The sequence below is a fragment of the Heteronotia binoei genome, chromosome 2, assembly GCF_032191835.1.
Source record: "Heteronotia binoei isolate CCM8104 ecotype False Entrance Well chromosome 2, APGP_CSIRO_Hbin_v1, whole genome shotgun sequence".
In the NCBI taxonomy this organism is placed as follows: domain Eukaryota; kingdom Metazoa; phylum Chordata; class Lepidosauria; order Squamata; family Gekkonidae; genus Heteronotia; species Heteronotia binoei.
Window position 1 is genome coordinate 154,220,640 of NC_083224.1, and position 14,751 is coordinate 154,235,390.

General features: G+C 42.1%; 1 protein-coding gene across 4 annotated transcripts in view; it reads right to left on the reverse strand.

Annotated features, from left to right (window-relative positions):
- Window positions 1–14,751, reverse strand: part of COL11A1 (collagen type XI alpha 1 chain) — a 335,777-nt gene that overhangs the window by 156,745 nt on the left and 164,281 nt on the right. For all 4 annotated transcript variants that reach the window (XM_060232292.1, XM_060232289.1, XM_060232291.1 and 1 more), the window contains 7 exons: window positions 11,230–11,283; window positions 11,091–11,135; window positions 8,546–8,599; window positions 8,402–8,446; window positions 7,879–7,932; window positions 7,362–7,406; window positions 1,071–1,124 (listed from right to left, as the gene is read on the reverse strand). In XM_060232292.1, the coding sequence (XP_060088275.1) occupies window positions 1,071–1,124; window positions 7,362–7,406; window positions 7,879–7,932; window positions 8,402–8,446; window positions 8,546–8,599; window positions 11,091–11,135; window positions 11,230–11,283 (351 nt within the window). The remainder of the gene's footprint in view (window positions 1–1,070; window positions 1,125–7,361; window positions 7,407–7,878; window positions 7,933–8,401; window positions 8,447–8,545; window positions 8,600–11,090; window positions 11,136–11,229; window positions 11,284–14,751) is intronic.

Below are 14,751 nucleotides of genomic sequence, written 5' to 3' on the forward strand. Positions count from 1 at the left end.
GCCCCTCATGGGTGTCCAATTCTCTGTGGGAGGGCACGAGTGCAAGCCACTGCGACGACTGTTGCCGGCATCTTTGGTGCATGGGTGCCTGCAGCAGGTGGTCTACTGTGTCCTGGCAGGGGGGCCCCGCAGCATCTGGGATGCCATCCAGCCATGCAGCCCACAGGAGGGACACTGACGGGCTCGGCTTCGCCCCTTTGGCGGGTAGGCTGCTCCATGGAGCTAGTGGCATGTGCTGACCAGATGCCACGGCCACACTTTGGGACTGGGTGTATGCGTGGGGGTGGGTGGGGCATGCAGGCAGTCTATCACTGGGGAGCGCTCTCTCCGCTGCTGAGTGTCACTTGGGCCGGCTCCCCGGCCGCCACCAGCCAATCCCTGGTGTCCCTGTGGAAGCACCCCCTCCTGTCTCCGCCCTCGCACCACTCTGGGACCTCACGCTCCAGCGTATTTCACACATCTATTGCCCTGGGTTTGGGTGCACCGCGCTCCGGCGCCCCAAACCCCTTTGGAAGACAACGAGCGGCGCCTTAGATCCGCCCATGCCCGAGCGGCTGGCTGCCATGTATGTCTGGATTGGGCTGTTAGTCACTCACAGCTTCATTGGGTTAGCTTTGAATGACAGTTATTAGCATCAGAAAGTTACATTTTTAACAGCAACCTAGGCAGGTCTACTTACAATCAATGGGGTTTACTCCCAGAAAACCATTCTTAGGATTACGCTATAAATCCCCTAAAAGAATGCAGAAGTTTAGCCCAAAAGCATAAATCTGTGCTTTAACTAAAAAGACAGATCTCTCCTAATATTTATATTAAATCTTTTGAATTGTTAGAATAAGAAAGTTATATATCTGAATGATTCTTCATTATCATCACTCCAATTTCTCACCTCTTATTTCAGACAAACTTGACTAGAAACACAGGTAGAGTTCAAACTGGATATGTTTCATGATATCTGCTTCCAGCTATCAGTAATGAACTCTTCTTGTCGAAATTCATGAACATAAAACTGCAAAAATGACTTAAAATTACTTAAAATAATAGAAGTGGGAAAATCGTATACTACTTACAGGAGGGCCATCTGCACCAGGAAGTCCAGCAAGACCTGACTTGCCCTGTGGTCCCTGAAGGGAGATAAAGGAACACTTTTGAGAAATCAATCAAAGGATAAGGAATCACAAGTGGCAAATGTCAATAGACAGATTATTTATGGACAAAAAGAAAACAAAAGTGGTATGAAAGCAAAAAGATGGTATTCCATAATGTAGGCCTAGCAAGCTCATCACCTAACTGAGAGTTCAGGATTCGTCTAAACATTCCCTCAATGTATAACCATTGGAAGAGTTATTCCCAATTCCTGATTTATAACATGATTTTATTGCATGCACTTTTTATTTAATGTAGAATTCATGTTATGCTAAACTTGCATGACTAGGAATGTTAAATGAGCACCTACATTTGGTGTATGATGTGTGTGTGTGAGGCTTAAGAATCTCTGATAAATTTATGTTTGAAAGCAGGTATGTATTTCCTCAGTTTTCAGACATATGATAATGAATTTAGATGATCATATTTAGGCAACTGTGAACAATCACTAGAATAGTTGGTGTTCTTTCTTCTGAGGTTGCAAATATTCACATGTAACTACTGACATTCACCAAATTTTAGACATTCGTTGTGACACATTTCACCAAAGTGGTTAATTTTTAGCTATAGTACCCACACACATAAAATGAGAGAGAGAGAGAGAGAGAGAGAGAGAGAAAACCAAAAACTGTTGAGTAGTCATACAAAAGATACCAACAAGTGAAAGCTAGTTATTTTCTTTAGTCTTTTCTTTGTAAGTGATCTCTTTGTGGAGGATATTCCCTAACAAAATTGAATGTGTTTTTCAACTTTATAGATCTTATACCAGGAAGAACACAGTTAGGAGGAGGGCAGTTTTGGTGACAATCCTCTTCCTCCCTCGTGCAATTTGTTGCAATGGTCACAAAAGATACACAAAAGTGTTTGAATGAGTGGTAAAGTGAGGCCAATTGCTGATCTCTTTGGCTACAATAATCCACATGGGCAATATTCAAAACACTATCCAAATTTCAAATTGACTTATTGGCTTGTGGTGATACATGAATGTTACCAAATTTAATTGGCCACAGAACAATATGTGATCTCTGGTTGCTTGGCACTCTCAAGCATAGATAAGGTACAAGAAAAATGATGCTGAAACAGGAGTAGGTAGGGGAAGAAATAAAGAATGGCTAAGAGTAGGCATGAATGGTAGGACTAAGGGCTTTTGAGTGACTTGTTTGTCTAAAGCTCTATTTCACTGCCAAATAATTAACTGCAGAATTGTTTGATTCAGCTTTTAACAAGTAGAACTTTCCTTTCAGATCACATCATTTAGGTTCATACAGTAGAAGACACTTCTTAACACATCTTTGGCAGAAGCCACAGAGGACTTCCTTGTAAATCTTCAGCATTCTTCATCAAACATTCCAGCATTCTACAACAGCTTCTGAATGGTCTTCAAAGACAGAGTGAATTAGGGAAGGGCATGAACCTCCCTACAACCTAAATTCATCATGAAAATTGCCAGGGTCATGGGGCTGGTGTGCCTGTCAGCTGTTAGGCTGAAATAGATGCAAGCCATTACAGCTATCCCTCTTGCTCTACCCCCACTTCCAGGGGATTGCTGAAATGACTTGCAGGCTCTGTTGAGTAGTTTGGTTTCAACCAAGATGCCCAGCAGTGCCCCAGACAACCCTGTAGGGAGAGTTCTATTCACAGGATTGGCTCCTTTGCAGGCTCTGTTGGGCAGTCTGGATTCAACTAGGCTGTCCAGTAGAGCCCTAGCCCAGCCTGCAGGGACAGTTCTCCCTGCAGGACTGGATCCTTTATGGACTCTGTTGGGTAATCCAGTTTGAACCAGGCTGCCAGCAAAACCCAGCCAAACCTGCAGAGACAGTTCTCCCTGCAGGATCAGTTCTTTTGTGGGTTCTGTTGGGCAGTCCAGTTACAACCAGGCTGCCCAGCAGAACCCCAGCTCAGCCTGCAGGAAGACTTCACCCTGCAGGATCAGTTCTTTTCTGGGTTCTGTCTGGCAGTCCAGTTTAACCAGGCTGCCAGCAGAGCCCAGCTGAGGTTGCAGCAGCATGCTTTGCAGAAGCAATTTAAAGGGAAATACCCTTCCTTTTAAATGGCTTTTGCAAAGTGCACAAGATGAGTGAAGGCCAACTGAAGAGTTTACAAGGGAACTCACTGCTCAGACTTCACTCACGCATGGTGCCCCTTGCAAAAGCCACTTAAAGGGATGTTCCCTTCTCTGTAAATGGCTTTTGGAAGGTGCACTGCATGAGTAAAGGTCAAGTAGTGAGTTCACCAGGGAGTGAGTGAACTCACCACTTGGACTTCACTCTTGCGTGGTGCACCTTACATAAGCCATTCAAAGGAAACATCCCTCTAAATGGTTTTTGCAAGACACACCACACATGAGTGAAGTCCAAGCAGTGAGTTCACTGGGTCATGAACCCCATAAAACAAACCAGTTCGGTAACAAGGGAGGCTTGTGGAGGTTTGCGGTTTGTACAGCCCCACAAACCAACACGAACCTGTATTTTCTCAGTATGCCCATTTCTAGAGTGAATGACAGTAATCAGTCCTGGAGGTTATCAGGTTATCAGTGATGGCATGAAGCTCTCTGCTTTTTGAGAAGGAATATGCATTTGAATATCTAATGTAACTAATCCAAAACATTCCTGGCTACTGATGGAGATCAGATCTTGATCAACTGGAAGCTAAAATTAGATAGAAGTGGATGCTAGAATGCCTGCTACATTTAGTACGTGTAGGCACTTAAAAGTAAGCATCTGCAATGTTAAGCCTGGCTTCCATGAAACTTTAAGGGTCAGCAAAGTTATACCTTTGATGATGAAGCTCAAAATAACACCACAATGATTTTGCTTTGAAAATGTTTAGCATACGCTACAGCACAAAGGAAACAACAAGAGGCCAACACAGTTTAGTCTGTTTTTCAACTGAATTGAGGTAATAGCCTAAACTTCAGCATGTCAAGTTTTTAAAAATAGCATGTTTAGAAACAAGCACTTTAATCTTTCCCCACTTTTGTTGGTGGGTGTTTTGCCAAACACCTGAAAGTGCCATTCTTAAAAAGGCAACAGCCAAACAGACAACAGTGGGGTATAAAACAGCACAGAGGGCAAAGTAAAGGTTTAATTTAATTATTTAATTTAATTTAATTTAATTTGCGATTTTTACCCCACCCTATCCCTCAACACTAAAACATTACACTAAGAATAAGTAAAATATATCAAATTGTGTGGGGGGGGGGATTGTCCGAAACTGCCTCCTTTCAATAATGGCATAAGTACTCTGCCATCATTAAATCTGGATTGTATTATACACAAGGCAGTGTGTACTTAGACACAGGGATGATTGGATTTTTTACTATTCTGTTGTTAAGTTGCAGTGATCTTTCACTCTATGCTGTGCTTCATCACTCTTTAATTCCAGTTTATCTAGAGCTACATTCAGAGCACAACCACAATTTGTTGCTGGGCTTTTGTGTTCCCTTGTTTGTTTATTTATACTAATAGTTTTACTTCATCTTTTCTCTTGGCTCAGAGCACTTTATGGCAATAATTGAAACATGAAAAGTTAAACGCAAAATAAAATATCAGCTCCCAAACACATCCTTCCTTTACTCAACAGATGCCTGTTATTCAAATCCCATCAAAAGCCCTGACAAACAAATAGGCCTTGCAGCACCACCTAGAGATCTCCAACAAGGGGAAAAACCCTCATGCTTTCAGGGAACCAGTTTCACAAAGTGGGAGCCATGATGGAAAAGGCCTAGGCTCTGGTTGATACCCAGCTCGTCACTGTAAGCACGAGAACAGTGAACAGGAGGCAGCCTGAAGACCGTAGCTAACTTGGAAATGGGGGGAAAGCAAAATTGACCAGTGAAATGGCTGCCAGCCATTTAAACCAAACAGCGGGGTAGATCCATCTGTTAGCTGCTGGATTTAAATGGCTGTAAACAGGCCAGTTTGGGACATTTTTGGTTTAGGGGTCACCCTGAATTGAAATGTTTAGGTTTGTGTCCATCCCTAGTGAGACTGTCTTATAGTAAGGTTAAAAAAGGGAAACGTTGCCCCTTCCAGTTTCTTTGTGCCCTTCCCTCCTTTTCTATTTTATTTGTGCACAGAGTGGGACTGAAATGCTTTGATGCATACTCTGAATTGGTCTGATGTGAGCCAGGAGAGCAAATTAGGAAGAACTGTTGCTACCTGCTAAAATTTCTAACCTGAAGGACTCTTGGCCCCAGGTTCCTAGGCTGTAGCTTGTGCTCTGCAGCCTTGGTTGAGCTGGTTCACTAGATCTGAGAGCAGCCATATAAATAGCTGATTATGGTTTGTGTTATTGAAATCTTTGTTGGTTTGTCCACATATCAGTGACAGGCAATTCTGTGGCAGCATAAGTAACTACATGCAAACACAGCTTGACTGTTGGGATTGTATGCATTTTGAATTACACATGATTCCCCCTCTGCCTAACAATCTGTCTGTATTCTGTCTAGAAAAGGGAAGTTATATGCAGCTGTTCAACCTATAAAGTCAAAATAATTTCACAGAATGAAATATGGAGCTCAGGGCAGGCTGTCTAATGTCTGCCAGCTTGATTTGCCCTTCAACATACAAAAGAAATAATTCTCTGAGCCATTTGTAATTATCACAAGAGAAAATGTAACTTTTGGAAATCAAATATTCCCCCATACAGAGAGCAGTGCAGTGCATGCATGCTAATAAAAATCCCCTCAGGAGACTGAAGACAGTGGCCCTTGAAATTAAAAGGAATGAATACATGAATTAATGCATGCATATATGTAGAAATGAATGAAGGATATGCTTAGAATGAAGTATATGCCTAGAAAAGACTTGTATCGCCACATTTCCCGTCTTATTATAAGCGGCTGAGGGTGGTGGGGACTCAGTGCTTTCCTGCAGATGGCCAGAAGGCAAAAAGTCCTTAGGCCCATTCATAAAAGCTTGCTGCAAACATCTCACTAAAGTGTAAGTAAGCCACATAAGTTATAATGAAAGCCAGAAGAGCAAATTAAAACTAATAAAAAGCCTGGAGCGAATTATGTCTGCTGGATGACAAGAGATACATTTTCCTACCTCCATATTCTACTGCTTCTCCTCACAAGATTTACCAGCTGCCTTCATTTTAAAAAGTCTCACAGCTCCTGAGTGTCTTTTCCTCTCCTGTATCACATTCATTTTGAGACAGAGTGTAGCATAGTGACTAAGGCTGGTATTTCAAGTTATAACTGTCACAAAGGCAGGGGTTGCAGGAGCTGCATGGCTCAGACATACCTTGGCACATCCTTTCCTAGGTCACTCATCCCCATGTTGTAATTACTAATGATGTCCATGAGTGCAATGGGAAAATAGATTGCCTGCCACAGGCAGGCACAGACCTTAAGCCTATCTGCCACCTTCTCTCCTTGCGCCTCTGAACTGAAGCCCTGATGTCCCTGACTTCAGGGACACCCACAAAAGATGCCAGTGGATACTGGCAGGGGTGGGGGGAGCTCTGAGTAAAACTGTCTCCAAATGACTACTGTGGACACATTTATTTTAAGTTCAGTGAATTCTTAGGGACACAGAAGCCTTAATGTAGATGCAGAGGCTCCCAACCTGCAAGCACTCCCTAATAATACTGGTGGGACCAGCAACCTTTTGTATAATTTTGTTTACACTCACACTCAAATTTCTCAGAAAATTCACAGGCAAGAGATGAAGAGGGGACATCCATTTTCTTTTGTCTGGGTATCTGACATTCAAAGGTGTGCTGAATCAGAACATGGAGATTCCATTGAGCTTCTGTGGCTAAGACCCACCAATAGGCCTTATCCTCCAGGATGGGGTCCCAGAAATGACTCAGAAGGCCCTAATGGCATGGCACTGTGAAGCTCAGGGAGAGTGGACCTGATCAGTTCCTGGTTGTGTAATAATGTGAGTTTCATGAGAGGAGCTGTCAAAAGAAACAGCAGGCTATAGATGTGTTTAATTAGGTACTTTTGGGGGGATTCTGCAAAAAACAAATGCAGATATCTGTATTGGGGGATTGTTTAAGTACCACTGTTGTCACTTTTATGTGAAAGTCAAACTGGAAAGGACCATCTGCATTTATAAAGAGTGTACTATCTTAGAGATAATTACCACTGAGACAACTCACAGCCTCTGTCTGAAAACTATACAGGTAAAGTTTCTTATTAAACACACACCAAGGACTGCTACTCAGATCCACTGGTCTCTCAGTAATGGAATGCTACTTACTTTTTCACCAGGAACTCCAATTGGACCTTGTGGACCTGGAAGTCCCTGTAAAGAAGAACCCAGAGTGTAAGACCCCAGCTACAACAATATACATATATTTTCTTGTTCAAGCATTGCAGGGTTGTTTGAAAAGGTCGCTTTAAAAAACACTCAGAGAGACTAGGAGGTTTGTGCGAGTCTTTCTGAGGGCTACTTTGCTGGCTGTGAATATGCAACAAGATCTAATTCAGAACCCTCCTACAGGTGTGGCTGTTCTCACAGGCATTCAGAGAACTCTGAATGAGTCATTTTTCTCTCTGAAGGAAGAGAAAGGGGGAGGAGACCTCTGCAAACTTGCTGCAAAAGTTCTCTCTCACTTATACAGGGAATATTTTCAGGATAACTTGTAAACGGCTACTAGCAAAAATAAATTCAGTAAGGGCAGGGTAGTTCACACCAATACATTTCTTGCTCCACATCCCCAGGACATCTTAAATGAAAAAAAAAAGTTGCAATTTATAGATTGTTAAACACGTACTTGTGGACCTGGAATTCCTTGTTGGCCGGGAGGTCCTGGTTCCCCTTGAGGGCCCTGTTGTGCAAGAAATATACAGACACAATATTAGTTTAGGGCAAACATATATGTGTTTACTGTCAATAAAACACCTCCACTACCACCACCACACACAGCAAGGCTTTTTTCAAGTTCAGCAAGTTTCCTGACCTGCAATTTGGTGTGATGCTCTCCCAGCTCCTGGTTAAACTGACAAGTCCCAACCACATCCCTGAGAGGCCAATGATTCTCTGTCCTCATCAATGCCTGGGGCAAACCACAGATGCCCCCCCCGCCCCATACAGGATAAAATGAAGGCCAGTTTTTATGTGACTGGATGTCAGCATTGTGTGCCATGCAAACATTTTACTTCAGAAACATCCCACAATTAGATTTAAAATATTACAGATGCCAGTGTGAGAAGAAAGACTAATTTCATAATTTATGGTCAAAGATCCTTTGAACTTGTTTGGTTCTCCAAAATGATGCTACTGAAGTTCCAACGTACCAAGTTTCCTTTGGGACCCTGTGGACCATCAATACCTGCAATTCCCTATACAGAAGAACAGAACAAAACATTTGTTATGATGGTCACATCTGTGGAAAAAAAATCCAAAATATAATTTAAGGAATTTCTTTATGAAATACATACAGGTTGTCCTGGGGGGCCGGGTGACCCTCTTGGGCCCAGTAATCCTCGCTGACCCTGATTAAAAAAAAATAATAACTAGGATTTTTGTTTACAAAGCATGTGAGGGAAAGAGACAGTAGGCAGAAGACTGCAGGAATTATAAGCAAAAATGCTCCATATGCAGTGGTTCCTTTCTGTATGCCTATGCGGTCTTGAATAAGTGGAAATGTATTTTCCCCCTTCAGAAAAATGTTGTGATAAGAAAGCTTTACCATATCCATGTGTGTAAGACTAAAGCCATCTTGTGGTCATTCCAAGGAAGAGTTAACACAACCTCACTATTCCTACTAGGAGAGCCCTGTCAACAGCAGTTCTTATATATCCTTGAAACAATGCAAATGAGTTCATAAAGGCATGATTATACTTTCGCTTGAGCAGTTGCATTTCTTGCATCCCATATATAGGTTGATAGATACAGGCAAGTGTGAAGAGCCGACCACCATTCTATAAACTATCTAACCAGATAGGAGCTTAGCTTACCATGCCTTCCTGTTTCCCACCCTAGAAAGTGAGGTCATGGTGTGGAAAAAGAACCAACAAATTTCAAATAGGATAAGTCCTTGGACCTTTTCTTTGGCTCCCATTTATATGGGAAACAGCATAACTAGCATAAGATAAAGCAAGATGGCACTAAAGTACCTTATAGGAAGTTGGGTTCTGGTTGTGGTTCCTTTATTCTAGGTCTCACACATTAAATTTACTGAACTTTGTAGGTGGTAGCCTTTAAAGACCCCCATAACCCTTCTTAGCTATATCCTTTCTTTTATCTTCTATAATATTGCAACTTGAATATATAATATTTCTTTGATCTCTAGATGGTCAAAAGCAAAAAAGGAACATTATAGTATGTAGCTCCTTCAAAGGGGCAAATCACTCTGGGGGGAGAAATCACACACAAAGACTTTGTTCTAAAATCAATCCCAATTTAACCAAGGGCTTACTGCAGGTATGCCAAAGCATTTGTTCAAAACCACTACCGCCATGCTTAGAATATCTGTCTGTTGCTTTCAGTCTTAGATGGCTTACTGAAGTCAACACAGCAGCTTCAGTTTCTGAGAGTAAAATGGTTAGATTTGTGGGGGGGGGGCGGGTTGCAAAGGAAAGCAAATTTGATAGCTATAGCACAAGAAATCAGCTAGCAGCCTTCTAGTGGCATTGCATTAATTCAATTAACTGCATTGATTCAGACACTTTTGCAGATATTACCCATCACAACTTTTAACATAATGGGCTGGATCCCACCATACATTTCTGCAAATGGAAGCGGGGTAACTTTTGCCAAGTCCCTCAAAAGGCACCCAGCTCTATCCTCATGCTGGTCTGGAGAGTACCATGTTCCTAGAAACAACATTTGTGGGGTAGTTTAAACTGCAATGGAAAAGGTAAAGCACATAAGTTGTGCTCCACTGCTAGAAATCCTATCAGAGGACATTTTCTGAAGGATCCAAACAATTGTCTATCAAGAACCAAAAAAGGAAGAGATAAATCACTTTGAAGTGTACATATTATATCTTTCAGCTATTATAAAGTCAAATTCTCACTGACATCCACATGTGCATACAAAGTACAAGTTCAGAAGACAGGCCAAAGACACATAGAATCTACACAGTACATCCTCTCACCATATTTCATATAGTGGGTAACTGGGCTCTTATGTACATAATTGTGAGCACAAGTGACCAGTGGATCAGTGACCCATCCACTATTTTTAAAACTGGAAAGATCATGCAAGTGAGGTGTACGTGAGTACAAATGTGCACATATAGGCACCTGCATGCTCTGACCTGGGTAGGCCAGGGAAGCCTGACTAGTCAAATCTCAGAAGCTTAGAGTAGGCCCTGAAAAGTAGCTTGTCTGGAGACCTCAAAGGAATAGCAGGCAATGGCAAACCACTTCGGAATGTCTCTTGCTTGCCATAAAAACCCTGTTGGGTTGCCATAAATCACCCGTGACTTGATGGCACTTTCCACCATCAGATACTTGCATATTACATCATATGTGACAGAGGACACACATAAGACTCAGTCCTGCAATTCATCTGAATGCAGAATGGAACTGAATGAACCAATTCAAACAATTTTAGTTTGTTGTAAAACACCACAAATTAGGAATGGTGGGATTATTGGGTCATACATTATTTCAAACAATGCATCCATAAATTTCTCCCATGTTAAATGTTGAAAACAACTGAAGGTCTTAACATCTGTGTACACTCATGAATAAAAGAATGAAAACTTCAAAAGCTGAAAAAGAAGAATGTTTTGTTGATGCATTTCAGTGATCAAAAATAGTGGCTAATATCACTTTGTATGAGGGAAAGCATCGCAAATCAGATATATGGGAGGAATTTGTCCCCAAGGCATCATCTCAGTCAGAAATTATCTTTAAGACTGATAATAACTTAGCAGGGACAAATGAATCTACCATGGAGGCTTCCTCTACATAAGTGTACAGCATGAAAAAATCAAGACACACAGTAAGTAATGAATAAGGAAGCTTTGCTTACAGCTTCACCTGGGAGGCCTCTTGGTCCAACCTCTCCATCTTCTCCCTGTTTATGAAATTGAAGCAAAGGGTTAATATGTGCCTAAGCACCTCCTTTAGATTAAACTGAATGCAAAAAGACAAATGTATTAACAACATACTCTCGTCCCATCTTCACCGGGAGCACCAGGAGGTCCTTGTGGTCCACGATCTCCCTAGAGATAAGAGAAACCATGTCACAACCATACTGGAACAGGAAGGACTGTAATGGCGTGTCAGCATATATAAAATGGGGAAGTGGAATCTAGGCAAGCACTTGAATTTCCTGTGGATATGTCATAACCTATTTCTCAGAGCTCTCTATAATTCTATAGAATGCCGGGTTTAAAGTCTTTGGCCACAATTCAAAGCAAGAGTAAGGCATATTCAAGCCCTTTGAAATCAACAGGCTTAGGTATGCTGAACTCTGTTCAAGTGTGGGTCATGTTTAAAATACTGCATAATGACGCCTGCATATTCTTTCTGGCAATATTTGTGGACTGCCAGAAGCATGGGTGGCACTGTGGGTCAGTTGGCATTCTTACATCTTTCATGGCACATTAAAGCCACTTTTCTCTCACACTCATAGTCATCGTTTGGTAATTGTAACATAAAGAGACAGCTTGCACATGCCAGTTACAGATATAAGCACCAAATACATAAGGTTCTCATTCAACATCATCAAGTATAACGCTTTTAACATACTCAGTTCATGTATCCATCTGCCAGTCATCAGAAGACAAGTGATGAGAAATTGTGGCATGCATGTTTGTGTGAAGGGGCCCATTAAGGGAACTATGTCAGACATGTTTTCTAGGTTGCACAAGGCTCCAGTGAAGACAGCTTTTGTTTCTCTGTGGTTTGGTGGGAAAGGGGGCTTTTTTGTTTTAATTAAATAAATGTTCAGATCTTGTCTCACCCCAATACATTTCAGATTTGAATGCAGAACTTTGTTTCTCAAAAAAAACAAATCTGATTATTCAGAACTTCATATTCAAAATTTGACAGTTAAATATACATTCTACATTACTTTTTAGTTTTCAGTGTTTATTTCCAGATATGTACATGTGTATTTATGTAACAAAAGTTTCAGCCCCAGTGAGGAAGGTATTGAAAATCAGCGAATGTATCTGAACTCCCTAAAAGGTTGTTTACCTGTTCTTCTATACATTTTACCACCACAAAAACGACCATCATGATGAGAATGAAGAAGAACAGAAGAAGAGATTGGATTTATACCCCACCCTTCACTACCTGAAAGAGTCTTAAAGCTGCTTACAATCTCCTTTCCCTTCCCCTCCCCACAACAGACACCCTGTGAGGTAGGTGGGGCTGAGAGAGCTCTCCTAGAACTGCTCTTGAGCAGAACAGTTTTGAAAGAATTTGTGGCTGACCCAAGGTCACATCAGCAGGTGCATGAGGAAGAGTGGGGAATCAAACCAGTTCTCCTAGATAAGAGTCTGTGCACTTAACCACTATACCATGGCTCTCAATGAGTTGTTTGTGTGTGGAGAGAAAACTTGTATATTGCAATAAACTGGTGGGATTATTGCACACGTAACACACATACAATTTCCCTATTGGCAATGATCAGTTTACCAGGTGTACCTAAAACAGCATCTCCAAATGCAGGGTTATAATTATTTCCATCAGAGTGAATCAAAACCATTCATTCCTATGGGATAAATTAAAAGGGATGCAGTTGGGAACAGAATTTGAGGGTGTGACCAACTAAATGCCAGGTTGGTCCTAATTATCTGGTATCAATAATTTAGTATCAGGTATCATAAGAACATAACAGAAGGGAAGCCATGTTGGATCAGGCCAACGGCCCATCCAGTCCAACACTCTTTATCACACAGTGGCCAATAATTTATATATATATAGCCACTGATGGACCTCTGCTCCATATTTTTATCTAACCCCCTCTTGAAGCTGGCTATGCCTGTAGCCACCACCACTTCCTGTGGCAGTGAATTCCACATGTTAATCACCCTTTGGGTGAAGAAGTACCTCCTTTTACTAATCACTTCTTTGGGTGAAGAAGTACGTCCTGGAGAGCCAGTTTGGTGTAGTGGTTAAGTGTGCGGACTCTTATCTGGGAGAGCCGGGTTTGATTCCCCACTCCTCCACTTGCACCTGCTAGCATGGCCTTGGGTCAGCCATAGCTCTAGCAGAGGTTGTCCTTGAAAGGGCAGCTGCTGTGAGAGCACTCTCCAGCCCCACCCACCTCACAGGGTGTCTGTTGTGAGGGAGGGAGATAAAGGAGATTGTGAGCCGCTCTGAGACTCTTCAGAGTGGAGGGCGGAATATAAATCCAATATCTTCATCTTCTTTATCCGTTCTAACCCGACTGCTCAGCAATTTCATTGAATGCCCACGAGTTCTTGTATTGTGAGAAAGGGAGAAAAGTACTTCTTTCTCTGCCTTCTCCATCCCATGCATAATCTTGTAAACCTCTATCATGTCACCCCGCAGTCGACGTTTCTCCAAGCTAAAGAGCCCCAAGCGTTTTAACCTTTCTTCGTAGGGAAAATGTTCCAAACCTTTAATCATTCAAGTTGCCCTTTTCTGCACTTTTTCCAATGCTATAATATCCTTTTTGAGGTGCCGTGACCAGAATTGCACACAGTATTCCAAATGAGACCGCACCATCGATTTATACAGGGGCATTATGATACTGGCTGATTTGTTTTCAGTTCCCTTCCTAATAATTCCCAGCATGGCATTGGCCTTTTTTATTGCAATCGCACACTGTCTTGACATTTTCAGTGAGTTATCTAACACGAACCCAAGATCTCTCTCTTGGTCAGTCTCTGCCAGTTCACACCCCATCAACTTGTATTTGTAGCTGGGATTCTTGGCCCCAATGTGCATTACTTTGCACTTGGCCACATTGAACCGCATCTGCCACGTTGACGCCCACTCACTCAGCCTCAACAGATCCCTTTGGAGTGCCTCACAATCCTCTCTGGTTCTCACCACCCTGAACAATTTAGTGTCATCTGCAAACTTGGCCACTTCACTGCTTACTCTCAACTCCAAATCATTTATGAACACGTTAAAGAGCATGGGACCCAGTACTGAGCCCTGCGGCACCCCACTGCTTACCGTCCTCCACTGCGAAGACTGCCCATTTATACTCACTCTTTGCTTCCTATTAATTAGCCAGTTTTTGATCCACAATATATCAAAATATCAGGTATCAATACTTTAGTATATTCCTATATAGAATCCCAACCTCTAGCTTCAGTTATGCTGGTTATGCTGCTTTCAGATACATCTGAAAACAGGAACTGAGAAAAATTAAACAGTCACCATTATCCATGTGCCAGTGCAGGTTTACACATGTAGATGTCCTGCGTGCCAAAAGGTGGGTTCAGCTCCTCTCTAGTATATTGTAAAGTGAATAAACAAGTGGCAGCTGTGCAAATTATGTGGAAGAAGGGGTGATCAATTCCACCAGCTCCTTTCCCAAGTGTCCCCAGACAGTGGTTAGCTGAAAACACCAACTTGATCTTCAGATGAGAGACAATTGTGTGTACAGCCAGTGCACAATCTTAATCTCTAAAAGGTTTGTATACCATGGGAGATTTCCATCCATGGAGTGACTTCCTCACCTCCCCCAGCATGGACCAAAATGC